We start from the raw sequence: 26,811 nt of genomic DNA, 5'->3' as shown, positions 1-26,811 counted from the left end.
CCTCTGCCGGGTGGGGGGAGCTTTTGGGGTGGCCCTRCCCCAGGTTCCCCACCTTGGCCGGAGACGGGTGCCGCTGGCTCCGAGGTTACCATCCTGCGGATGCAGGTAGCGCTRGGGCTCTTTGGTTTTGTCGGGAAGGGATGCTCCAAGCCCTTGCAAAACCCTTTCCCCCACCCTGGGTTGCCGGTTTGACATCCCTCGGGGTGGTGGATGGGTGCTAGGGGAGGCTTTGCTTTGAGGAGCAAGATGCTTTATCGGTCACTGCTTTTTCCAACTCTTTTCCAGCGTCTTTATGCCAGGCGTGGCCCCAGGGCCTTGCCAGGCCGGCCCTTGCTGCGGGGAGGCACGCAGGTGCCCYGTGCCCAGGCACACACTGCAGCTGGGGCCATGCTTGCTAAAACAACTCAGCTGGAGCCATTTCAGCTCGACGGGTGGCAACTCGGGGAGCGTTTGCAATATGACGGGCAAAGGGTTACCGAGCCGGGAGCTGGGTGGAAAAAGTGCTCACRAGCTTTTGTATTGAACTGTTTTGCAAGGCCGAAGGTGGTGAGCACAGCTCAGCATGCAAATGCTCGGCAGAGAAAATATTCAACCTGGAGCGAGGTGCTGTGATCCAAATGCGGGCGGTAAGCAAAGAAAAGCGTTACCGCTCGCAAGATATTATCAGGCTGCTCGGCGTGTCTCACGGCGCCCCCATTCCTGGACTGAAGAGACTTCAGAAAGGTCTCTGAGTTGCTCTTTCTTTCTAAGAAGTAACATTTCAGCCTCGCGATTGGGGTGGAAAAAGACCAAAACTGGATACGAGCAGAACCCAAGGACGCGACAGAATTAAGAGCCTCCAAAATATATTACTGGAACAAAACGCCCAGAAGTTTTTTGAGACTCCTACTTGTTCTCTTTAAAATGAAGCTCGTGATTGCACAGCGTCCGAGTCAGCAGCTTTGGATGTCTTGCCCGGAGATGCTGAATGCSTGCAAATCCTTCAGGTGTTTGGCAAAATCGGCTGCTTAGTTCAGTTGGGGTCCTGAGGCCCCCCGGGAGAGTGGGGAACGAAAGGCTTTGGACAGATCTGACACTAGGGCTGGATTTACCTGCACAGCACCAATGTTGAACCTGTGCTTGCCCTGAGCCATGCAGTTTCTGGACTCAAGAGGCAGGAATAGAAACCAGGAAATAAAATGAATTAAAATTGCTGTCTGCAGGGAGGGTGAGTGGCTGGGTCGGGCCTGAAATCTCTGCTAGAGCTGCTCATGCTGGGTCCTGGCACGGCATCTTGTGCACATGCCGGCATGGAGGGAGACCAGGCTGTTGTCCTTGCCCTGCGCGTTCGCCCCCAAAGCTCAGCTTTTGGGAAGTCTTCCCAGCTCCTCCTCCTCTGCTCGGACATGTGGGTCGGCGCAGGGGAAATTTCCAAGCCTTGCGAATTCAGGAAGAGTCGGTGGCGCAGGAGCGATGGCGACTCACCGGCGGAGGGGGCGCAAGGCCATCTAGCGGGGAGCAACCGCCCGCATGCCACGGCCACCGCTGGCCTCTGGCCGCTGGGTGACGCTTGGCGGCTCCTGCCACCCGGCGCCAGAGTCTCGCGGCACCGCAGAGGCGAAGGCAATGCCGGCGTCGCTCACGCTCCTTGTGCCGTGGCGCTTTGAGACCCTCTCRTTTCTTGTTTAAAATAAAAGCCAATAAAAGCTTCTTGTTTGGGTGGTTGAAAGTGAAAAAAGGCAAAAGGAAGGTTCAGGAAATAGAAACACAACTGGCAGGGGCACTTTTTGGAAGAAGTTGGTCTTCTAGCAGGCAATGCCAACTTTGGGAGTTTCTGCCTCAAATAAGACATGAGCCAGCTCATCACCCTCTCTGCAACTTGGGGTCCTGCCTTGCACCCCTGGCCGCAGGCAAGAGATGTCTCCAACCCGCTCCAGTCCCTGGGGGCACAGGGAAAGCCCTCCCCAGCTGCCCAAACCCCTCTTTCAAGGCAAGCACAAGGAGCATCTTGGTGTGGGTCGGGACCGACGACCATGGCTTGCCGGTCCCAGGAGCCCGGGCAGCACCCAGGGACCAGCCACCGGGGAGAAATGACACTGGGACCAGAACCTGCGCCCGGGATCGTAGCTACTCCTTTATTATAAATCATGCCGTTAYGTCGCTCCTCCTCTGAGTTAGTACTTTAAACATTTTTCATTATATATATCTATATAAAAAGGTGAAAACACCCCCCCCCCCCAAATGCCATAATGGAGCATCGCACCAAGAAGGAAGACAAATTAACACCCGCTCACCAGCCAGTCAGGATTTGTTGAGCACCAGAGAAGCGGTGACTGACTGATGAGCAGGGGAAAAATGCACCTGGTGTAGTGAAGACATGGGGGCCGGCAAGGCAGAGGGGTTTGCTTGGGGAAAGAGGGCCAACCTCATCCCTTCAACCTAAGGATGACCTGCAAGGAGAACAGAACCGAGGGGCTCGGACAAGCTTTTCCATCTTTGTGATGCAGAAAGGCCTGAATATACTAATAACAATAGTAATAATAAAAAGCACATGCTTTGTACATTGGAAATTCAGGTTTCATCTGGCCCTTTGCTCCCATGGGCCATGTGGAGGCCCAGATTTTGCCTGAAGGGAGGTGACCTGGAGGAATTTCAGGCCTGCTCTTTTCCCATCACTGGAGTCTCCCAGGGGCAGAGGAGCAGGGTGGCACCTGGACTGGCACCCCAAGGCCATGGCAGCATGCAGCAAGGCTGCCCCAGGGGAAAAAGCACCTTTGGGGACAAAGCAGCCGTGAAGGCTGTCTTGCTCACTGGGGAGGGCCCTGTGGGGACCTGGGTTCATGGCTGGGCAATGGGGATGCTGTGACTGAGACGGTTCTCGTCTTGCATCCTCCCTTGCTTTGCTTCCTGCAGATTGGAACGTCTCTGACTCCCATTAAGTGACCATACAACCCCTGTGTGCCTGGGCCCTGACCTCGGCTCACGCTTCAAGATGACTCTGTAACAAAAATGATTGTAGGAAAAATTGGGGAAAACCCAAATCAAAGTACATTCAGAGAGTTTGACTAGCCCCCTCTCCTGGTGAAACCGGTGTTGCTGCTCTGCTCACCGCGTGGTCTGTTCTCCATCACCTGTTGCAGGTCCCAAGGCAGCAGGATGCAAATGCAGAAAACAAGATTCCTGCCCCCACCCTGCTCTCCACGGTGGCTATTCTCCGTCCATCATGCAGAAGCCGACAGCACCAAGCCACGCTCATCACCTGCGGTGGCTGAAATCTCCTCCCTGTGTCCCCTGGGATGCCCCCCAGGGAAATGCAGCGGCAGGCAGCACGCTCAGCCTCCCCAGAGACACCCCACGATGGATCACGATGCCCCGTGATGCCTTCAGCATACAGGTACTGAACAGGGCGAGGCAGGAGCGGGGCTAATGGTACCGTCTCGGTGACCATCGGCTGGCGCCTGCAGGACCTAGGTCCACTACTAAATAAATAACAATGTCAGAATTTCAAGTAATGTCCTTATTGCCGCGCTCTGCCCAGCTTCTCCCTCTCCTGCCGTGGTGACTGGCTCCTCCCGTGCTTGGCCGTGGTGGTCTCTGGAGCGGCCAGCAGTGGTTTAACTGGGATCCTGCCATTGGGGTGCTCGGGAAGAAAGGGTGCGTGTCCTTGGGGGACGAGGTGGGGTGACKCCGGCTCCCACCGGAAGCACGACCAATGTCTGTGTTGGATCCAGGAGAGATTCCCAGGGGCGGAGAGGAAGGGCACGGCTCGGCTGCCCTCCGGCGTAGCTTTTGCCTTCCAGTTTTCCCACGGGGGTCACTTTGCTCTGTTCCTAGTGCCCCTGGCATGTTTTACAGCACATCTGTCGGAAGTAGGTCCGGCTGCAGAACTTGAACTTCAGGACGAGTGGGCAGTAGGCCACCTTGTTCACATCCTTGCACTCTGCACAGGYGACAGAGGGAAACAGGGTTAGAGACCTGCTGCGTCTGGGGTGCGGGGCCTCTCTGAGCACCCAGGGGAGAGGGGTTGTCTCAGCTCAGTTCTCTGCAAACTCAAGTTTTGCTCCCCGTTGCCCAGCTCCTGGAGACTGCCACAAAGCAGTAGGATGGATTGGTGCTAAAGAAGTGACTGACAGCCACACACTCTCTTTGCCAAAGTGCAGTCACTTCATTTATCATGGTCAAGGCACACCAGTGGGGCCAGGGACCAGAGGGGACAGCACTGGATGTCCCCACAAGAACCTGCCCCACAGCACAGCACCAAGATCCAGATTCGGGCTGTGCTGGCTCTGGTGTGCCTGTATGGTGTGGCCCCAGAGAACAGATGCACAGCCCTGTGGTCGGCAGGGCTCAGCGTTTCCCTCCTCAGCTCCTCACCTTCAGGGTTGTCCGTAGGTCCTGATTCACACTTGGTCTCACACTGCTGCATGCCGGGCGGCTGCAGGGTCTCCACGCAGTCGCTGGACGGCTGCCCGGTGTGAGCCAGGCACTGGACGGATCGCCTTTGCTGGCCAAGGCCACACTGCGCGGAGCACTGTCAGGGAACAGCACAACACGGAGCTGCAGCGATCGCTAAGCCTTTAATAACCCATGGGGAGCAGGGCACGGGCAGCCCTTAGGAGGTGTGAAGTGTGCTTGATGTGATTGTTCCTCCTGCCCTGCTGTGGACGCCGTGGCCCAACGGGAGGACCAGAGCCTCTGTGCAGCTCTGGGGGCCGGGATGCATGGCCGACGGTGCTGGGATGGTCACACTTGCAGCCGGCCCACCGCAGAGCAGAGCTGACATGAGCAGCGCTGGCGGTGGGTGCGAGCAGTGCTGGTATGAGCAGCATCACACACAGCCACAGCCGCTGGCGTGAGAAGGCCAGGCAGGGATGGCCAAGCTTGTGGTGACCGCCAGCTGTCCTTGCGGCTGCACACACACTGTGCGCGCATGGACTGTGGCCAGCCGCCTCTTTCTCTACCGCCATATCCCCACTGTTCCCCTCCGACCTGCTGTCCTGAGATGGCACCCCTGCCCCACCAGCCCAGCTATCACAGAGCCTGTAGGCTCAGGAACCGGCACCCTAAGGGCTCGGTCTGCTGCAGGCAAATTCGTGCCTGCTCCACTTGCACACCCAGCAAGGGCTGCCCATGTCCCAGGATCTCTGAGCTGCTGCACGGCCCTCCCCAGGGCTGTGTTYGCCTCCATCCATCCCTGCTGGCAGGTTGTATGGTCCCCAGGCTGTGACTGAGAGGGTCGAGACCCCATTCAGATGCATCCCCCTGGCAGGACACCCCTTGCCAGCTATCAGAGAGATTTGAAGACCCAGATCTAAGGGAACTGGTCCAGAAAGAGCCTGGGGATGCCAGGGAGGCTTACAGAGAGGAAGACCTAAATACCATGCGGAGAAGGCACCTGGCCCCTTTACCCCCATCGATCCTATCAGCCATACTCAGATGCTCTTTTTTTGACCCTGTTTTTGCCTTTTGAATATGCAGAACAGAGCAGAGAGTGCCTGGCAGCATGGAGCTGGCTGGAGAGCTCAGCCTCTCCTGGGGACATGGCAGGAGCAGCAAGGTTATTGCCAGCAGGGTATTATCAGATATTTATGGCACCATGCTGCAAATGCCGGTGCCTGGGCAACCCTCCAGCAGGCTGACAGCTGCCTGGGCAGGGTGCTGTAGGGACAGCCCTGTGTCACACTAACATGGTGATGACCACACTGAGAAGGGCCCAGCAGCTCACAGGTAAAAGACTCAGGTGCGCTGGGATTTGGGGTGTGGGAGGTTTTCCTCTCCTGCAATAACACCACAGAAAGAAGTGACAGTACCTCTCCCCACTCGCCGGTCACCCAGCGCGGGGGTGGGCAGCGCCGCAGGTTGCACCTCATGCTGGTTGGGGGCTTGGAGCCTTCGGGGCACTGGGAGGTGGGCAGCGTTGTGCTGTGGTCACCGCTCTTGCAGAGCACRATGCGGTGGCGGAAACCTGGCCCACAGCTGGGTGTGCACTGCAAAGAGAGGAGATGCTCAGTCAGGATGTGCAGCGAAGAGCAGAGACAGGCATCACAGGCTCGCCCCATCAGTGGTCCCGTCCAGCCCATCTCCTTAGCTACAAGAGGATAATTGCCCAAGTTATGCTTTCCATGGGCAGCACCCATCACCGGCGCTCTGTGCTCCTAAGGGAGCCATCAGAGATGGCATCAGAGATGTCATCAGAGATCTGAGGACAGAGATGAGTGCTCACCTCTGACCAGTCCAGGGAGACCCACTCTGGGGGGCACGTCTGGTTGTTGCAAGGTTCAAGCATCTTGGGCCGTGGCTGGGGGCAGGAGGCATCATCCAAGGTCTTCTCCTCGGTGGTAGAGATCTTACGCTTACAGAAGACACTCCGTGTGCGAACGCCCTCGTTGCAGCTTCGGCTGCATTCAGACCAGTTCCCAATCACCCAGCTGGGGACAGGGAGAACATCAAAGCTTGCAATGTGCAGGGTGGTCCGTGCTTGCCCCTGTGGGCATGCAATCCTATTCCTGACCTGGCCACAGCCTCCCAGGCAGCTCTACTTGGACCACTGATCAACCAAGGGAGGATTCTGTTCTAAAGGACAGTGCTGAGTATCAGCTCAGTACCAGATGTGGAGGGCTCCTTTCCGCAAGGAGTACAATGACAGGGAAGATGTCACGCTACAGAGATGTTCCTTGGTTGACACACTCCTGTGTTCTGCACATCTCTGCAGAGCTGTCCCAGACAGTTAGCGTCACCCCGCCCTGGGGACTGTGGCAGAGGTCTCTGACTTGGGAAGGGGAAAAAGATGGGAAAACTTCACTCATCTCCAGGATTTGTGTCAAATATTATTCTCATCCTCCGCTTTCATACTGGCTTTTCCACCAGCCCACCCTCTGCCTGCTCCAAGCCRTGGTACTCACGCTGGGGGGCACGGTTCGGTGTTGCATGGCCTCTGCCTCTCCAGCATTTTGGTTTCAGGGCTACAGAAATGGTCAAAGACAGTTGAGCTGTCGGAGAGTTTCTTGCATATGACAGACTGGATTTGGCTGCCTGCCGAGAAAAAGAGGCAAGGAGAGAGAGWGAGAGTGAGAGAGAGAGCAGGCCTGAGGCTAGTGCTGAGCCAGGCTGCAGGTGCACCGTCCCATGGCTCCACTCCTGCATGGGCAACATAACAGAGCAGCCACTTGTCACTGCACACTGCCAAGCATTTCTATTCATAACCAAAGCTTCCTCTGCCTCTAACATCTCCAGAGCTGGCTGGCTGGGGTGAAAGCTGGTTACCCAGGGCAGGACCTTGCAGGGTTTGTAGAGAGGGGTAGGATCAAAGCATTGCTGGGATGTCACCCTGGAATAAATCTATTCTAACCTTTGCCTTGTGACACTTTCTGGACAAAGCTGGGGACCACAGCTGGAAGAAGAGATGAAAACATTATTCTCTGTCACTCCCTTTGCTGAGGCCTAGCACTCAAGGCCAAATTGGGGTCCCTAGATTTAAGTAGGAAACATTATTACACCTTGCTCTGGAAACTGCCTCTCTCTTCTTCTGCCTACTTATTCAGCCACCTGCAGCCAGGATCTCCAGAGACATCAGATGTGGCACAAAAAATCTTGCTTCCATCCCCACAGCAACTAGCCCAAGGGATTCAGGGAAACATCTAAGGTGCTTCAGTTCACAGACATGTAGATCTGAAGGCCAGAGGGGCTGTTATGATCAGCTAATCTGCTCTGCATCACCCAAGTCAATGAATTTCAAGCATATCATGCCACCCTTCATCATCTTTGCCACCTGTGCCTGCAGTCTAGCCAAAGAACAACATTCAGTTTGTTTATCCAGACACACTGTCCACAAGACCAGACTGACTGACACCAGGTTGCAAGTGGCTGAGCGTAGAGTGGGAATATATAGAAATCCAAGAGCAAAGCAGATGCCAGTGGCTGTGCGCTGTCTTTTATGGCCCAGACATTGTGCGTGGGAGTCACAGAGCTGCAGATAAATGTGTCCTCTCCCAGATGACATGTGATTAAACCACTTACCCCCTGCACATAGCGCTGAGCATTTGGTCCACGGGGTGTAGTGCCAGGAGTACTGGTTTGAGGCATCCCTGCTGATGGGTGCGTTGAACTTGTACCGAATCCCCTGTAGCTCTGTCCGCACAAGGACCTGTGGAGAAAGGCACCACCAATGCATCAGTGTCATTGAAGTCCAGGATGGTCATGAGTGTCCAGACAGTGTCAGAGCCCTTCCAGCTTGACGTGGTGGCCACCAGTGGTGACCATGGTGCAGCCATAAAGGCAACAGAGACATGATCAGAGAACACAATCCTGTGCACTTACAAATCAATCTTATTCCAAAGCCTGGCAGATCTAGAGAGGGAGATCTGAGAACTTAGCCAAATTTACCTCTGATTGCTATGTTCCTTTTACCTTAGACAGCAACGACAGAGGTAGATTAGCACTAATTCCCAAGTGGTCACTGCAAGGACTCTTTAGCCCAGACAAGGCCTGGTGGGGGTATGAGGGAAAGTGCTGCTACCAACCATGACAATGAGGGTGATGTTGGTGGGCCCCAAGGCCTCCAGTGATTCAGGCTCATCCGGGGATCTCCTGTAGTGAAACGTCGTGCCTGCAATATTGAAGCGCCTTGGAGGGTCGATGGAGAGTTTCCCATTGATGTAATATTCACCATTCTCCCCTTTCAGTGCTGGAGGGACAAGGGAAAAAGTGGTTAGCAGAAAGGCTAAATGCACCTATATCTAGCTTCRGCCCAGCACTTTTCATCTATCAGTCACAGAGCATTGTCACAACAGAGGGTAAATATGATGAACCTCATTTTACAGGGAGGGAATGGGGGRGGCAAATAAAAATAAGTGACTGTGTCAAGGCCACGCAGAAAATCTTTAGCAGAGACAGGACTAACATGCCTGTCTCCTTGGTCTCAGACTCTCAGTCCCTGCACTGCAGAAGGACGATGGTGCGGGGAGAACTTGCCAATTGTGCCAGCTCCCTGGCGTGATGACAGGCATGTCTGGCAGTGTGACCAGCTGTGGCCACGAAGCCAGGGTCAAATCCAGCCGTACAACCCGGGTCTTGGCTGCTGAGGCTAAGGGATGATGCTGGTGTCCAGGAGCCTGGGCTGGCTGCTGTGGTTGCTGAAGTGAGTCGCTAGAGGGAGATCGGCTCACTTGCTCGGGCTCACATTCCCACACTCTCCCAGCTCTCTCCCACAGACCCTTCTGCTGGGATACACATCACTTGTTGCACTCACTGCTCCTGACAACCTCATTGACTCGATGCTCTGGGGTGGAGAGGATGTTTCATATTAATGAGGATGGGGGATGCTCCCTCGCCTCCCACCTGGGGTGGAGGGACACATCTTGGAGGACTGGTGGTAGTGGTGGATAGAGATAAGAGCTTGGGCTGTGCCTGCAGTGCACACAAATTCAGCTCAGGTGAGCACAGGGAGTCTCCAGTTTACCTAAGCCAGGCAGGGAGGGATGCAAGCATCCCTGAACCCTGCAAAGGGAGTCAGCCTGGAGGGATGCTGTGGGAAGAACCCTGTTGTGACCTCCCACCAGCTCTGGCATCCAGGTGGGCTCCTGCTCCTGGAGAGCTGCCGCGGAGGCAGCTGGTGGTGGGCAGGGAGGGAGCGCCCCTTTCCACCCATCCGCGATCGCTGCTGATCGCTTGGAGGACAGAAAGAAAAGACAAGGGTGGGGCGGGGGGGGGGAAGAAGTCCATTAGGAAAACTATGAGCTAGAGCCTGGCTGGATAATTGAGTCCAACAAAAACGTGAGCAGGTCTATTTTTCATCCCCTGCCACCTTCCCTTGCCTTCCACTGCCAAGCCCAGACTCCCAACCCCATCCTGTGCTGCAGTGAGAGATTTTCCATGCTAGGCTTTCCCCACACCCTGCTACCACAATAAAAAGGGTTTTGGCAGGCCAATGGGTTTCCATCTGGGATTTCAGTGCCATCCAGCCACTCCTCACCTAGATAGTTGATGGAGAGGTTCAGCTCCCGGATGTCGATGTGGACAGAGCCCTTGGGAATCTGGATCACCTCCTCGTACCCTGCAAAACCCCGAGGGAAGGTGAGCAGAGATGCTCAGCCTCTGAGCCCTAAGCATGGGTGTGTGCCACCATCTTATACAAGCGTTGAAACACTAAATGAGGCATTAGCCCTGCAAAAATGGTCGTTTAGTGACCTACTGCAGTTAAACTGGAAAAATGTTACAATCCACACACTTGTGTTGCCCGTTCAGGTGAGGAGGCAGCCGGTGTCAGAACAGAGGTTTGCATGCAGGCTTGGCCTTGGAGTGCTGGCTCACGCAATGGGACCAGCTGTGAAGGGAGGGTATTGCAGAGCTGGGAGCTCTGGGGGCACCTCCACAGCCCCACGGAGCACCCCTGGGCTAGGCACTGCCCTGGGGCCCCCAGCCCAGCATTGTGCCTGGCTGCAGGTCCCGGAGCGGCAGGGACCTGGCATGGGACTGCAGGCATGAGCCAAAGCACAGCTTGAGGGGAGCACGAGCTGAGGACATGGGATGGAGCTCAGTGCTCAACGTTGGGGACTTGGGGCTCAGCAGTGGCTGGGGCCTGGGCAGTGGACAGGAGTGTACTCCCTCCTTCCAGCCTGATCCAACCCTTTGGGATGTTCCTCTGGGATACTTCCCTATTTGTCCCATGTGCTGTGTCCCCAGGAGCAGGCTGAATCCCTGAGGTGCCCCAGGACCCAGCAGGGCCAGGCGAGGGGGACCTGAGGGTGAGTAATGCCTGCTGAGCTGGCCGCTCCGTACCTCCCTCTGGCAGGGACTGGTTGAAGACACCCTCAATGGTCTCACAGGTGCTGCCATCTCCCCCGCACACGCGACACTTGTCCTCCTTCGAGTCAGAGCCCAGGACACGGTCACAGCCCACGTGCTAGAGGAAGGAGYAGGAGGGAATTAGCCATCTTGGTGAGGTGCCTTGTCCTCCACACTTGACCGGCAACGTTCTGAGGATCAGGGGACTTCTTTGGACTCCATTTCCCTTTTTCTCTATACCAGGGAGGGCTCAGCAAAGTCACCTCCTCCCAGCCCCAGCTTTCTGCCATCCCTGTTCAAAAACAGATCTCACCAAGGCCACCAAGCCTGTGGGGCACAAGCAGAAACCCAGAGACTGCAGGACAAGGAAGATGGTGAAGGTGGAGCGAGGTTGCATCCAGTGCTGGTTATTAGCAGGGCCAAAACTCTCCCCACTTGGACACCAGCAGTGCTTTGAGTCCTGGCCACGCTCCAGACAGGCCCTGGGGCAGCGCTTGATGCCACACTGTGCTATTGCCTTGCTCCTGGACAGACCCAATGAGGTGGCACCGAATACGGTGCGGGCCAAAGCCTTGCCGCTGCCTGTGCTGAGCTGATGGAGCTGCAGCTTCCCAAGAAGAGCCGGGTCCCCCGAGGGCCCGTGCCCTGGTCGCAAGCCCATACGAAGCCTCTGGCACTCTGCCCCACTGCTATTGCGGCATGTTAGCCGGGGGAAGGCTAAGCAGCAGTGCCCACCTATGTTGCAATCGCCTCTTTGTTTCCCTGGATATTCAGACCCACAGAGACACAGAGACACAAAGAGATCCCAGAGACACAGGAAGGGAGACAGACGAAGCCGGAGAGGGAGCCTGCCTGCTGGGGAAATTTGCCGTTCCCACAGTTCTTCTCTGTTATAATTAAACTTTTACAGCCCTCCAGATCTCATTTCAAAGGGTCTGGGAGAAGGAAATAYCAAGTGGCTGGAAGTACGTGGGCTGTAAAGGCAGAGACCCATTGCTTAATGCAGGCCAATGCAGGGCTCAGTGCCTGGCATGGACAGGCGTGAGCCCCAGGGCGGACACACGCTCCCGCAGGTGACCTGGGTGCCCGGGGAGAGCTGGGGCTGTGGGAGAGGGATACCCATGGCCACGTGGGCACATGGAGGGCAGTGTTCCCCTACCCTCGAGCCAGAGGTTGCCCTCACCTCCCAGCCCCGAGCCTGTCCCAGCTCCCTGGCGGTCGGCAGTACCTTGCACTCCCCGTTGACACAGATGTCATTGGAGTCCTGCCGGCACGGCGTCCCGTCCACCACGGCTGCAGCTCTCTCCGTGTAAAAGTTGAAGCCCTCAGCCAAGCAATTGAGGGAACAGGCTTTCACACCCCCTAGGAAAGAAACAGAGGTTTAAGTGAAGCAGCCAAGGAGGGGAAGGATGCAGCCAGCTTGACCTTGATAACAGCTGCCTTCTCTTCAGCCTCCCACAGCCTCTCTCCTATGCCTGACCCGACTGGGCATCTCCAGGTGTCCGCGAAGTTGCCACTGCTGAGCAGAGGGACCCATGGAGGTGCCCAGATGCTGTCCCCAGTGATGGGCACAGAGACAGAGACCCATGAACCAGACAGAACGCCGAACATGCGAGATACTGTCYCTGCTGCACAGCCAGAAAACATAGGCATCATGTGATGAAGGAAGGAAACATCTGACGTTGGTCACTCCTGGATTGCCCAGCACTCTGCAAAGGCAGTCAATATCCTCATTTACAGACAGGGAAACTGAGGTGGCAAGCTCTTAAGTGACTGTCCAAGGTGACCCCAAAGGCTGGACCTGCTATGGAAGGAGAGATTTGGGCAGAGTAGTTTCCTCTCTCCTGTCATCAGACTTTATCAAATGCTGGTCCGAATTGCAGCACTCACTGCCTTTCCTGAGCATCCCAAGGAGACCCAACAGCCTGCGGGTCCCTGGCAGAGAGACGCATCCCCAAGCTGTGGCGGTTTGTTCCTGCAGGCACCAGCAACAGTGGTGAGTCGTGTGCCAGYGCTGGGAAGCACCTAGCAGCCTGTGGGCCATCAGCAACCAAAACCTGCCAAAGCTGCAAGTCGTTAGAGCACATCAAAGGGGCAGCTGGAGGGAAGCGGTGGCCAGCTGCGCCTGGGAGTCCCCGACCACAGCTGGGGGAAGGAAGAGCAAAGCTGGGGGAGGGAGAAACAGGAGGAGACCGGTGAGGGGAATTCAGCTGCTTGGAGGCATGCTGTTGAGCAGGAGGCCTGGGCAAGCCCCTGGAGAAGGAGGTCAATCCATGCTCCTTCTTGAGAGCCAACCGTTTCCCCACACCAGGTTCAGCGATTGCCCAAATCCTTTCACCCTGTGTTCCCATCCTGCCCGATGGGGGGCCACCAGGACCACAAGGAGACATGGGTCAGGTACATCTCAGGTGGGACACCGAAACCTCAGAGCCATCTGCCATGACACTCCTAAGCCCGGAGCATGGCAACCTGGTCTCAGTGCTGCTCAGGCTGACCTTGGATGGAAACCATCAAAAACAAGGCAAGAAAATAGGAGTCACCTTAGGRGATCACCACACTGGGGAGTTTTATGTCAAAGCTGCAGAACCTTGCAGCTTGCAGGCCGTGCCACCGGCTCCCTTGGCAACTGCGTRCACTGCAAACGTGACTGCCATGCCTACTTGGAGAGTGGCTCGTGCTGCCCCTTCCCAAGCCATTTCTGCCATTCAGCCAGTGCTTGCTTGCTTTGGGAGCCACCTCTCCTTCCCGTGGCCTTACCCCCCAGCAGCGGACGATCCCACACTCCATCCACCGCAGGGGATTCTCTGGCCGCAGCCTGGCCCCTGGCTCTCCCTCTCTGTCCAGCTCTTCTCAAAGGCAGTGCTCTCTTTCCTGCATTGCTTGAGTGCGGGGCAGATTATGCAACAAAAGCAGAGCTGAGAAACAGCCAGAAAATTGGGCTTTCATTTTAGGACTCCCAAATGTTTCTTTAAGCTGTTACGCAAACACTCCCTAGTCCCCTTCCTTGTCTCCTGCTGCCCTACAGGAGAGGTGAGACTCATGGCAGACACCTTGTTCCAGTTCCCCAGGAAGCAGCTAACCCCTTACACAGCCCCGTCTCCATTTTAGCAGCTCCTAATTTGCTGCAGGATCCTCTTTTCTATCATTGCTCCTCATTGCCGCTGCCCCGTGCCCAGCCGGCTGCCAGCCCAGGCCTCCTCCAGCAGCAAGCAGCCCAGAGCGTAATCATTATGGCCTTGCAAGAGGAGCCAACAGGGAAAACTGGAATGAAAAACATTACAAGCAGGAGAAAAAAAAAAAGAAAAGAAAGAAAAAAAAGAAAAGATCAGGGATTGGCAGCATGAGGCTAAATTCCTTCCTTTGCCTTAAGTGCCCTGATTTTGCTACAGTGCTGTAAAAATGGTGCTGAGTGGAAGCACTTGCTGCATCACCAAGCAGGGGATGTCCGCAGTGATTTCCTCATCATGCTGGAGCCCAGGAGGAGCTGCGTGTGTGTATGTGTGCGCACACGCTTAAATCCACAACAATTTAACCCTCTTTTGAAGACGAGTGGTGGTAAAGAACCACAGGGGAATTCAGTGCCCGTCACCATCAGTGCTCATCATGCAGCAGTTGCTCCGTGCAAGTCCCAGACCCCAATGGACATCCCCAGGGATGTTCCTATCCCCGCAGCCTGCTCCCATCCAAAGCCCGTGACAGCCCAGGCCTGAGAGACTTCTCAGCAAGCTGAAGACGGTTGACTGGACTTGTCCTTGGCCAGCTGTTTGGGAAGGGATTTAAGAAAGGCTTGCAGATGGGAAAGATTTTTGCTCTTAAAAGAAAAGGTTTAAGGCTAATGGAGGGAGGGAGAGTGAAGGAGGAAGAGGAGAGAGTGTGTGTGGGGGGGATAACCCCACACTGATGTCCGCTTCCTCATTATGGCTATAGATAGGGAAATAGGTATTTAATCAAGCTGCAAAAGGCTGAAATCCTCAGGCAACTTTTTCATAAGCTAAAATAACAGGGATCTTAATAATAGAGGGTAACTCTGGGAAATGCCACAGTAGAAGAGCACTGCTGTGTCCCACCAGTCCTGCTAGAGATGTCAAGGGGGAGCTTTTGGGTGCCTTTTCCCATGCAGAGCATGAAGGCAGGTGTCGCTGGGGATGTGGGAAACCCAAGAGGCCACAACTTTTCATTTCACAGCTGAAGGAACCGTGGGTTCTTCAGGTGTTGGTGCTGGACACAGTGCAGCAGCAGCTCAGGAAGGCTCCCAGGACACCCTGGGAGAGAGGCTGGGGGTGGCAAGGGCAAGCGACTCATTTCTGAAACTTATTCCTAATGGTTCCTTGGAGAAGAGAAAAAGGGTCAACTGGAGGTAGCAAGGGCCATCACTGCAAAACTCAACCTCAGCACTGAGCTTTACCCAAGAGCTCTGTTGCAAAGTTACTTCTTAAAGAGGCACCTTTCTAAAGACAACTCACTGACTTATCCTGTATTGGTGCCTAGACCAGTGAAAACTGCTTATTTCCATGAGAGGTAACAATTGGTGGTTTCTCATGACCACAGCAACAAGAGGGTGACCGTGAGGAGCCCAAAAAGATCCTTTGGAATGTCACAAAATGCTTCGAGCTTCCTGCATGTGGAAATTGAGGACCAGATTTTCGTAAGCAGCCAGGATCCAACACTCTGTCTTCTCCCAGAGAAGCAGAGTGTGAACACTTTGGTGGGAGCTGTGCCTTCAGGACAGCAGCAGTGCTCTGCATCCTCCTACACCTACTCATTGCTGCCTGCAGACCAGCATTACCAACATCTGTGCAGTGTGAATGGGATGCTCAGCTCAAGCCTAGCCATGCATTTGGCAACGGATGGGCAGGACAGGCTCTGCAGTACATGTTTTCACGTGTGCAAAGGTGGGTCTGCCATAGAAGAAGCAGCTGCTTCCACCAGTTGAGTGGGATCCTCTCAGTCTGCCCACTTCCCAGTGAGCATTACCCATCCCCAGGCAGCTGGAAAATGAGCAGCAGATAAGTAGCACAGAGCCCTGAGCAACACAGGGTCTACCGTGAACATTGCAAATCCTGAAACCATGCCCCCAAAGAGGTGAATCCGCAGGCCATTTATCAGGCTCACCGAGAAACGTGTGTTCTTTTGCTTTGGGCTGGCCAGTCCAAAGTCAATAACAGCAAGGTCTGCTGCGGGTACTGCATTTACACCCTCCACCATGCCTCAGAGAATGAGTTTTGTTCCTCCTGCCTGCCCTGGCCCATAGAAGAATTAAAGCGTATTACAATTTATGATGAGCAATCTCTTGTTTTCTGTGAGCCCCTGCTCCTCCCCATTGCGCTCTCAGCCCCATGAGCTGTTCCACTCTCCCTTGGCTCTTGCATCCGCCAAGAGCAAAATGAATAACTAAGYGAATAAAACAAAATAAACAAACAATTAAAGCCGCATTCCACGAGGTATCTGCTGACTGTTAAACTCTGAAAGGCTGAGCTCAGCGCTTCTCACCAGGGCTGTGTATCTTGCGCTTCTGGGGCCTGGGCTCCAGGACCATTATAAATCAGTGCCAGGAAAACACGCCGTACCGGCCCCATGCAAAACCCAACCTCCACTTGCCAGTGACCCGGTGGCTGGGGCCAGGCTTTCAGTGGATTGCTCCTTCCCTTCCCAAATTCTCTGTGGGATCTGTGCCCTTCCCCATCCAAGCCACAGGGATACTTGCTGTCTTCAGCACGGGTGCTTCGTGCCATGGACATCACCCTGTCCAGCAAGGGTGGTGGCTGCGAGGCTAGCGTCTGATGTGTGAATAGTGCGGGCATCCCATCCCTCACACCAGCACACCTTTTGGCAAGGGGGTGGCTTGACGGTGCAATGACAAACATAGTGGCTGAGCTCAGCAGAGGAAGAGGCTCATGGTTGACACAGAAGGTCTTCTAAAGGCTACTGCCAAGCTACAAGGCGAGGAGGAAGGAGAAAGAGCAGTTCATCCCTGGCACCGGCTGGAAGTGCTGAGAGCCAGAATGGTGAACCAGTCCTGGAGGGGAGACACGTCCAAAAGCAACCCAAAGAACAGATTCACTACCAACTAGAAGGAAGACTGCCTGGGCATAAGGCTGCCAACACATCTGGATCCTGGGAGGCTGCTTCTACCAGAGGGAAGGAAGGAATGGATGCCTATTGCCCCAGCAGCTCTCTGGTGACCATGGGAGGAGACTCACACAAGCAGCCAGGAGCAAGCGAGGGAGACWACTGCGGCCCTCATTGCTTCACTGACACTTGGGGTTGGGGGGACAGGACTGATGGCTGCTGAGGCTGGCATGCCTGCTAGCACAAGGTCTGGAGAGGAAGAACATGGGTCCTGAGAGAAAACCACCTGCAGTGAATGGAAGACAAGAGAGGGAAGGCGCTCAGAGAGCTACCAGGGAATGGCCATTCCCTGGGAGCATCTGGTCTACAGCATGGCAGAGGTGGACACGCAAGGGACGATCACTGCCGCCTCCTCAGATGTGCCTCTGACACCTGGATGACACCGAATATCACAGAATCCCACTGGCAACTAAAGAGGCAAGTACCTGTGGTGCCAAGGTCCTGCCAGATTGGTCAGACCTGGGCAAAGAAATTCATAGGGGGGAAAACACTGATGATGCCCTAATGCCACCATGGTCCAAACTGATCTGAGAGTCCAGCCGGGACAGTCTAGGCCCTGAAGAGAGGCTGCTGCTAAACCTGGCAGGAGTCACTAGTTGATGGGTCACAGACAGGTGGGTTTCAGCACGCAGTTTCTTGAAAGGTGGGAGACAGGAGTTCTCCTAGTTTGGCTTCCAGACCAGGCTGAGGAGATGCAGGTTCCAGCTCACCTGTTTTTGTCAACATGGACAACTCACTTCCCTGCTTACACCTCAGTTTCCTTACCTGTATCACTACAGAGGAATACTGTGATACCCTCTGACTCTGAATAAAAAAGGCATAACTGCTAAATAACACCACCATTATCCAAAGCTAACCTGGAGGGCTTCTGAGACAGAGAACACCCTGATCCCTTCAAAACATGAATATACCACAGCACACAGCCTTCTGGGAAGAAGACAAGCTTTATCACCTAATTTTATGGAAGAGGAAGCTGAAGCAGAAAGAGAGGAAAGGACTTTTTTGAGATTCAAAGCAAAAATAAGTGTCAAGGCCAGATGAAACACAGGGACCCATGTGCAACTGGCCAGCCGTTCACTGGGCTCAGGCCTGCATTTGGACCATGGGGCCATGCCTGTCTCTCAGAGGGGAGAAGAGAGAGGTCTGAGCTAGGGCAAATCTGGCTTGCAGGTCTATTTTCCACCTCAGAATCCATTAGGGTCTTTGTGTGACTTATTGCTTTGCGATTTTATTACATATTTATTGATCCATCCCCTGCAGCCTCAGCACATCTGCTCCGGCTGCAGGAGCCCCGCTGGGAGGTGTGCTTATTTACACAGCTGCAAAGGATTTCCCCAGTCAAGTTCATTAACTACATGAAGGAGACGCACTGTTCTTTCTCATTATTAAGAGATTTCTGCCACGGAGACCTCCTCCCGCCCCCTCTGCTTAGCTAGACACTTCTGCAGGACATGCTACGACTGACCTCAGGGAAGAGGGGGGCACTGCTTTTTGCAAGATCCAGTAGTTTCGATCCCTTCCCACTTGTGCAGGAGCTGAAATCTTAACCTGCGTGGGCAGGGAGAGCTGCCCTTTCTTTCTGCCCCATCAGATACAGGACCCTGGTAGGGACTGAGAGCTGGATGAAAGAGAGCGGTAGTTTGCATTGCTTTTACAACTCCTTTTTCTTGTCTGCCTTTGTGTTTGTTCACTGTATAATTAAGGAAACAATCAGACTCGAGGAAAGAATCTAAACAGCTCCAACGTTGCTGGAATTGGTTTTGGCAGAGCAAAGGAGTTAAAGAGCAACTGCACAGAGTTATGTGACCCAGGACAAGGGCATGACAGGCCAGTCGTGTCTCAGTGCTGGGAGCCAGCTGTCTGTGGAGGGAGCCCTTATCCACAGTCACGCAAAGGGGAGGCAGCACGCCACAAGGACTCGGGTGCCGCAGTACAGTGGCCAGTGTGCAAGGCCTGGGCCGGTGGAGACRGTGACTAAGAGCTCTCCAGAGTGTGTAGACATGAGGTTGGTAGGAACCGTGAGAGCTGTCCCTGCAGAGTGGGGGCAACCAAAGCCCTAAGACTGCTCCAGCTCTGCCTGCTTGAGCGCTTGAAGCCGAGAGATGCTCTGAGGAGCATCAAACCATCCCACATCACTCACCTCCCCGGTATGTTTTCCAGGTGTAGTACTTCCCTCGGAAGGGGACATTGTCGAATTCGGCACACTGCAGCTCTCGGAAGTCCTGGGAACCAGGAGGGCAGTCCTGTGGGGACAGAGCCAGGAGGTCAGTGAAGAGCAGAGAGTCTGGCTTATCTGCTAAGAGGGCAGGAGTTGCTACAGGGCTCTCAGCCGCGACCAAAACCAGCCCTTCAAGGACATGGACTTCAGCTCTGACAGCTGGAGCATCCTTCTTGCAAAGCTTAACACTATTTGAAGACTAATGGCAGGAGCCACTGGGGCCCAGCTGGTCTGTCTACAGATGCAACACTTGTTCTTGCAAGCAATTGTGTAAGCGAGGCACATGAAAAGCCAGGCAAAAAGCCCAGGGGAAGCAATGGGAAGGCATCTATTTTCTTCATTACCAGCCTGCGGACATTAAAAGTATCATTTTCTGGGGCCAAAGCTTAGTTGTTCTTCTCTACGCTCTGAGTACAGCTTCACTGAAGTGCGGTTGTAGGCTCCCCATGAGGCCTAACCCCCAGCCTTGGGAAGTGGGTGCTAGAGCAGCATTTGCAGTGAGCCTCTCTCACCTGACTGGGCCTGTCCTCGCAGCATGCAAGATGCAGTCGCTGTCATGCCAGTGCTGGAAGTCTCTGATCTCTCCTTGTTTTCCCTGTTATCTTTGTGGGCCCCTTCTTGATGTTGAAGCCCTGCAGGTACATACCACCCACCCTCTCTCCAAACCACCTCGCAGCCAGTGCAGGCGTGTGCAGTCCTGCTTGGCTTCCCTCACTATGGGATTGCTCCCCGCAGAGCATGACTTGCCTGCACCCAGCCCCCAGCATTGTCCTGGGAGCCCCATGCAACACCCTGCAGCTTGTGGTACTTACATCAGTGTTACAGGATCGGTAGCGCTTCCGCTCTCCCAGGCAGTACTTCCCTCCTATCGTGGGCCTGTTGAATCAGGAACAAGATAGGAGAAACAGCTCAGAGCTCTGAGCCACATTTGTTGCTGGCAGTTGCCCCAAACCCACAGGAACACAGTGACTTTTCCCAGTCCTGCTCTGCTGCAAGGACGGATCCTGCCTGGAGGGGCTTAGTCCAGAAGTGCAGCCTCATAGGAGACCTCATGAACTCAACTGCAAGCTGTGTATGGTGAGACTGTCCAAGAGGCTTTGGGTCTGTCCATGTTCACTGCAGTGCCAGCACCAAATGTAACAGTGCCAAGTTGGCTTTGAAAAAAAGCACATGGGGAGAGTTGTGATGTGAATGCAGAAGCTGAGACCCAGTGAACACAGTTCTCTCCAGATCCCTCCAGGGAGTAAGTGCAGTGTTGCTGAGGCACCTGGCTGACACCTTCCCCCCGAACAGTGATGCCATGCAGCCAGGACAGGACGGGGCTACGACTAGGTGGCCGTGTACACATACACCTACCGCGGGCTGTCACAGTGGCGAATGGATGACGATACACCTCCTCCGCACGTCCTGCTGCACTCTCCCCAGGACGACCAGGCTCCCCAGGCACCATCCACACCCTCCGGTCGGGTGCCAAAAGGCACACATTCCCTCTTGTAGCACCACTGGGGAAAGATAGAGCTTCAAAGACCCTGAGTACATGATCTCCTCCTCCCAGAGAGCTCCCTGGCCCAGATCAGACATGGGAAAAAGTTCAGGACTGGGAGCTGACTTGACCCTGTCAGGATCCACCAGGTAGTGAGCAGTTGCTGGGTCGCTACCTGACTCAGGTGGAGGTGGCTGTGGCCACCAGAGACCAGGCTGAGCTGCTGAGCAGCTCCATGCTTCCCCGGGGATTGAAGATGGAGGTGTATGGCTGGGCCCTGGCTGTGAAGTCTAAAATCTGAGCTGCACTGGCCTTGGAGCAAAGTTCACCATCGTGGAGGGCATTCACCTGCTCCTCTGGTGTCCTCTCCTCTGAATCACAGTCATCACCATTTGTACATGCTGTGCACTCAGGGTTAYCAGGGAGGGTCTTGCAAACATGTATATGAAATATTTCCTTTGGACCTGGAAAGTGTCTTGCACCCCCTGGAGTCAAACATTGCAAGGAGCAGGACACTGCCAGACCCACTGCAGTTCCTCTGGGCACAGTGACGGACACCATGCCTTGGGGGTTCAGATAATCCCAGGAAGGAAGGAACCACTATGTGCTCCTTTCAGGAGCTGATCACCCACCTGGGAGCTGCTGTCATGGCTTCTCCTGGCTCCTTTTGAGCCAGGCTTTCTGTGGGCTGCACAGCTGTCAGGGGAAGATGGACTGCAAACCTCCAAGATACTTAGCTAACAGCCACCTTGTGTACCAGCAGGTTTCAAAAGGTGGGATCCCATGCAGGGAAGAATGGCCCTTCTGGTGTCCCAGCTTGCAGCAGCTCCAGACTCAATGGACTGACACTGCTGCTTCTGCAGGCAAGACCCAGGAGTCTGCCCAGCATCTGCAACCCCCCACTGTGCACGTGGGGCTTCTAAGAGCATCTGGGATCAGACCTGCCATTGCGCTCTGACTGCCAGGAGCTGCAGGAGCCAGAGCAGACCCTGGCTCGCTCCCCTGCAGACAGCATGAACATGTGCGTCAGCTGCGTGATCAGAGATGACTCAAGGGCACGTGAGGAGGCAGAGGATGAGTAACGAAAGGCCATCCACACAGTTACTGTGCTGACCACAGCCTGTGTAACAAGCGCTTGATAATGGGGGGGGGGGGGGAAGAAAGAGAGAAAAGAAAACCAAAACAAAGAACAAACTTGGCGGGAAAGGAACCAGCAAGACCATGAACCTACTGTCTAAGCAGCAGGGCTGGTGTGGGGCACCCTGAGGACAAGGGAGACTATCCCCAGAGTTGGCTCTCAAAGTCACCCATTCTGGCTTGTCAGAGTAATACAGGTGAAGCCATAATGGCTCCAGGGGAACAGCCCCCTGCCAAAAAAAAAAAAAAAAAGAAAAAAAAAGAGGAGAATTTGGGAGGGAAAACGACCAGAGGGTCTGGGATGTGGTGAATAGCCTCCATCCAAGAGAGCTCAGCTCAGTCTTCTCTCTCCCTGCTCACCGCTCTCCAGGACACATGGCAGAGCACAGAAACTCATCCTATCTCTCCTCTAATCTTGCATAGCTCAAATAGTTTCTATGACCTAACCTTTCCCTCTGCTTTCCCCAGCTGAAAAGGGAAAAGCCAGGGCAGACCTCGAAGGGCAGCTCTAGCAAACCGCTGAAGTCTGAGGGCTCACCCGGCAGCCGAGCGCAGGGAGCATATACCCTACAGACCACCAACCTCAAACTCTAACTGGTGAACATCCAGAAACTTAATACAAAGGTGCATCTTCTTTCACCCAGGGATATCACCCAAGGATATCAAACCCCTTCTGAGGCCTGAATTAACGCCAAAGGACATATTGAGGCACAGGGAAGTAACCGGGGATTCAAAATGAGTCAACATCTTAGGGGCCAACATCTAATGAGTCTTGGGAACTGTGACTACTGTCACTTTACTTTTCTTTTGATATTTGAAGACTTCTAGTTCAAAGGACAACTAGTAAGTGGGAGGAAAACAGACATTTAAAAGTGGGAACAGCCAGGAGGAAAGATCACCAGTAGAAAAAATCCCATTGTATATGGCAAGTTCCAAGCAACAGGGAAGTTCAGTCCCAGGAGCTGTTTAATCCTTTTCAGTCTAATGTCCAGCAGAGCTAAGATGACTGTTTGCAAAGAATAATGCATCTGTTAAAGCCACCCTCTTTCCTGCACATGAGCTTTCCCAGCTTCTTAAGGATCTGAAATTACTCTTGAATTTCTTGGGAATTATTTTTCCTCTAGTGGAAAAACACATGTCCATTTTACGGTGAATTTCCCAACCCTGATTCTCCGTTGTCCCAATTATTATTCACAGCTTACAAAGGGAGTATGTGTCACTTGGTTTTAAGTGTTTCACACTTGCTTTGTGTTGGTGCAAATAGCTGTAAGAGGTGCGGAGAATGCAGAGATGTGAGCAACTGCCAAGTCAAATTCACTTTCAAAATGACTGGTCATGAAAAATCCTACCTTCTTTCAGGTGAGCATGAAAAATTAATGTTTCGTAACACCTAGCCTTTCTAGGCAGTTTTTCCTAAGTAGATCTGAAAGTATGTTACAAAAACATTGTCCCTCCTGGGGAAACTGGCAAAACACAGTTTCTGGGAAAACTGGCAAAATCCCAAACCCGTTTTCTCGGGACACCCAAAGGACCTCAGCAGACCTAAGAACAAAATGCTCGTCTAGTGCATTAGCCATTGCTTGGTGTTGTATTACTAGGCCTCCTAAGTGAGACCAAGAAGCTCACTGGAGCAGGGACTGTAATTCAGTACAACATGGGGCCCTTGGGCTCCTTGGTGAGTCCTAGCCTCCCTCTCTGAGCTGGTGGGAGCTCCTCCAAGCGCAGGGATCCAGGAGGCAGGGAGAAGGATGGGGTGGCTGGTGCTCTTAAATCAACTCCACCCTCCCCAACGTGAACTATAATCCTGGTTATTACTGGAAGAGGGATTCAGTCCCTCATTGTCAATGCGATACGGTGCCCTAGGCTTCCTTACCCCCTTTTCAATGGTATTGGTTTGGCATATGGTCCCCTCAGCAGCAGGGATGCTGTTGGTTATGCAGCGGTTGCTTTTACTCAGGCACCATAACTCACTGCAGACTTCCTGGAAAGAGAGAGATGTTGGGGGAGAGAGAGGGAGGGAAGAAGAAAGAGACAAAGAAATGGAGCCAAGGTTAGGATTCGCTCATGCTAGGGGCTGCTAGGACTGGGGTAGCAGCACACTGGTGTGCTTGAAAAGCACCAGCTGGGTTGGGACACTATAACAGAAAGTGTTTTCAGCATAGGGAAAAAAAACGAGAAGAAATCTTGCAAGGTGTTCCCAGCAGCAATCACCCCAAGGCCATTGACAGATCACCCACTCTCCAGACTTAGCCCAAGCACTTTTCCTGGGGACAGGCTTTTCTGAGATTTCCAAGTGTCAACGAGCCAAGGTGCCAGAACTGGCTCTCCAGCTACCCCACGCATCTAAACTTAGTGTTTGCATCACACACAACTCATCTCCTCGGACATCCCAGTAAGTCCCAAGTTAATCCTGCTGTGCTCCACTCCAACTCTTCTTCCCAGGGTTACAGGCTGAGAAATGTTTCCTTTTTTGGGTCTTAGCTGTGGAGGCTAAACAAAAGGGCCAGTTCCTGCTGCCTACCATTAGCATCTCTATGCCACTTGAGTCCAGATCTGATCTGCCTCTGAGGAAAGCTGGGACTCCTTTGGAGTGTAAATACAGCATAAATGGTTAACGTCAAATTTGCCATCTCCTACTACAGGAATACACTGCAAGTCATGGTTAGGCTAGTTTGTGTTCTGCTAATCTTCTGCCAGTATAACAGTCCTGAAGGGCACAGTCCTGCTGGTAGTTTTAGAGCTGCTTTTAGTATAATCTAAACAATGCCCAAAACTGAACTAGCCCTTAAGCAGCTCCAGAGGTGGGCACTTTTGTTCTCTGCCTGTACTGGCTCCTGGGTGCAGTTTGACCCAGTGAATGAAACCAGACTGAGGACTCCAACTCTCTTTCCTGAAAGCTGTCCGAGCTGCAGACCCTGAGCTTCAACCCATCCCAATCTCCCATAGCTCCAGCAAACAAAAGTGTCYCTCAGCTGTTTCATCTCCTCTACCAGTCAATTTAAAGCCTACCCAAAAGTTAGCTCCATGACAGAGACTCTGCAAATTCATCACAGCTGCTAAATCAGAAAGTCCTGACCCTTGGAACCTGCTCTGCTACTGCATCAGCCAGTCCAGATCTCAACACCTGCAAACTGCAAAGCAACACCTAAAAAGCAGAGTTGAGTTTCTTGCCAGGACATCATCATGCTCCTCYAGTTATTGAAACGAGCTTATGAAAAACTTCCTGTTTCTCAGAAAATGACTTGACATGACTTAAATTATATTTGAAAGTATTAAAAAGAAACAGGTTCATATCATCAATGGAGGAAACTGAGATACGAGATCAGAGTCAAAACAGCCACAGCCACTTCTAACACGCTTCCAGCATGCCAGGGCCATCGAACGTGCTGGTGGTGCACACCGATGCCATGACACAGCCTGAAGGACCTGGTGCACTTGAGTGCCGACACCGGCCGACGCAGCAACCTCCCGGCTTCCGGCCTGCCCCTAAGGCAGCAGGATCTGACAACACAGAGCTCCCGCAGGCTGCCTGCCTTCAGTCAGGTAACAGCCTGTTCATCATTCCTTCCAGACTTGTTTTAGCCTTTCAGTAAGGAATTCCTCGGCCCCGCCAACTGCCGTGCTCTAAACAGTAACTGATACCCAGGCAAGATGAACTGACTCAACGACTGGGAATCCTCTGTGYGGGTACCAAGAGGGGCGAAAACATGAGCCCAGGACTTGCGTGCTTCCCCTCTGTTCCTGGACTGCAACAGCAGCATGCCACTGGCTGACTCGGCTTCAGGAAAATGCTGCAGAGTCGGCACCAAGCACCTCTGCTTTGCAATTGGCCTCCTCCAAGATGCAAAGGTATTTAGGTTCCCAACTTCTCCAAAGCCCAGCTAAAACTGGCTTTAACCAGTGAAAGTGTAAAGTCTCTCCCAACTTAAAAAAGGCACCTATCCCTCCATTCTGCTCTTACAGAACCAATTTGACTATTGGTAAGTATGAGCTGGTGTTTACCAGAAAAAGGACTTCCCAGCTTCAACCTGTTATATCTGTTCATTCCGCCTTCATCATATCTATTCATAATCTGCTCTGTGTTGGCATGGAAATGGAAGAGACCAGAAAAGAAAGGGAAGCTCCCATGTTTGTGCCGTTGCCCTGGAGTTTGTTTATATGGGGCAAGGGATGAATGTGCACATTCACACAAGTTTACATGCAGAAATACGAGCCCTTATACCCTTCATGGCTCTCCCAAACTACACACAAGACAGGCTGGGCTAGAACGGTCATCACAAGGACATCTTGTGCTCTTGTGATCCTTGTATATATATATATATATGGGAAGTGTCTGCCTAAGTTAAAAATTAGCTGGGAAACAGGCATGTAAACGTGGAAAGTTTCCATTCCACTGCCTCTGGTTCAGATTAGGAGGGACACCAACTGCAAGGTCGGTAGTATATGACATCAGATAACACAACCACTTCATTCTGACTCAGATCTTTCCTGCCACTGCTGATGTTCTGGGCATGATGTGAGACTGCATCCGCCCTACTTCCAGCTGGCTCTGGGGCACTTTTCAAACTGGGACCTAGGATCTGGGGCCCTGGGTCCATGTCATAAAACAACACTGGACCTGGGAGAGTCAAGCTTTGCTGTCTGATCACCAATGAGCTCATGAGACCAAGAGGAGGAAAAAAATATATCATTTTCTATTTCTTAGCCAAACTAACTAGATGAAGACGCAGGGTGATAAACTGATTACTATCAGATCACTTCAATGCTACTGGTGGGCTTGGATTTACACGGCTGCAACAGAAACCAAAACCTGACCTGATGTGTTTCCTTCTTCCACAGCTTTCCAGGGCTTGGACTAGGGTGGATATACATACACGTGTGTCTGTCAGACAACACAGATGCCAGTGTATTCCATTGCTGGATTTTCTGCTTTCTCTTGGGAAAGTAGATGCTTTATGTAGTTAGCCCTCAAGTATGTACACTTCCCACTCACTGTTTTACTCATATAGCTGGCAACGTTCAGTATGTTAAACACACCAAAAGGTCAGGCTGAGGTCCAGGAAGACTCTTTTTTCCTGAAACA

At 53.4% G+C, this 26,811-nt stretch overlaps 1 protein-coding gene across 1 annotated transcript in view; it reads right to left on the bottom strand.

Moving 5' to 3' along the window:
* Window positions 1-3,120: 3,120 nt before the first annotated feature.
* ADAMTS10 (ADAM metallopeptidase with thrombospondin type 1 motif 10) overlaps window positions 3,121-26,811 on the bottom strand; it is a 46,633-nt gene continuing 22,942 nt past the window's right edge. Inside the window, exons 11-24 of the mRNA XM_026078693.1 lie at window positions 23,602-23,709; window positions 20,465-20,610; window positions 19,921-19,984; window positions 19,031-19,133; window positions 11,990-12,123; window positions 10,756-10,879; window positions 9,950-10,030; window positions 8,499-8,662; window positions 7,996-8,122; window positions 6,882-7,011; window positions 6,203-6,407; window positions 5,790-5,966; window positions 4,354-4,510; window positions 3,121-3,919 (exon numbers count right to left, since the gene is read on the bottom strand). Of these exons, the coding sequence (XP_025934478.1) occupies window positions 3,810-3,919; window positions 4,354-4,510; window positions 5,790-5,966; window positions 6,203-6,407; window positions 6,882-7,011; window positions 7,996-8,122; window positions 8,499-8,662; window positions 9,950-10,030; window positions 10,756-10,879; window positions 11,990-12,123; window positions 19,031-19,133; window positions 19,921-19,984; window positions 20,465-20,610; window positions 23,602-23,709 (1,830 nt within the window). The 3' untranslated portion in view covers window positions 3,121-3,809. The remainder of the gene's footprint in view (window positions 3,920-4,353; window positions 4,511-5,789; window positions 5,967-6,202; window positions 6,408-6,881; window positions 7,012-7,995; window positions 8,123-8,498; window positions 8,663-9,949; window positions 10,031-10,755; window positions 10,880-11,989; window positions 12,124-19,030; window positions 19,134-19,920; window positions 19,985-20,464; window positions 20,611-23,601; window positions 23,710-26,811) is intronic.

This window comes from Apteryx rowi, unplaced genomic scaffold, assembly GCF_003343035.1.
Source record: "Apteryx rowi isolate R43461 unplaced genomic scaffold, aptRow1 scaffold_482, whole genome shotgun sequence".
NCBI classification, from domain to species: domain Eukaryota; kingdom Metazoa; phylum Chordata; class Aves; order Apterygiformes; family Apterygidae; genus Apteryx; species Apteryx rowi.
The sequence above is the reverse complement of the archived record's forward strand: the minus strand, read 5'-3'. Positions and strand labels throughout refer to the sequence as shown.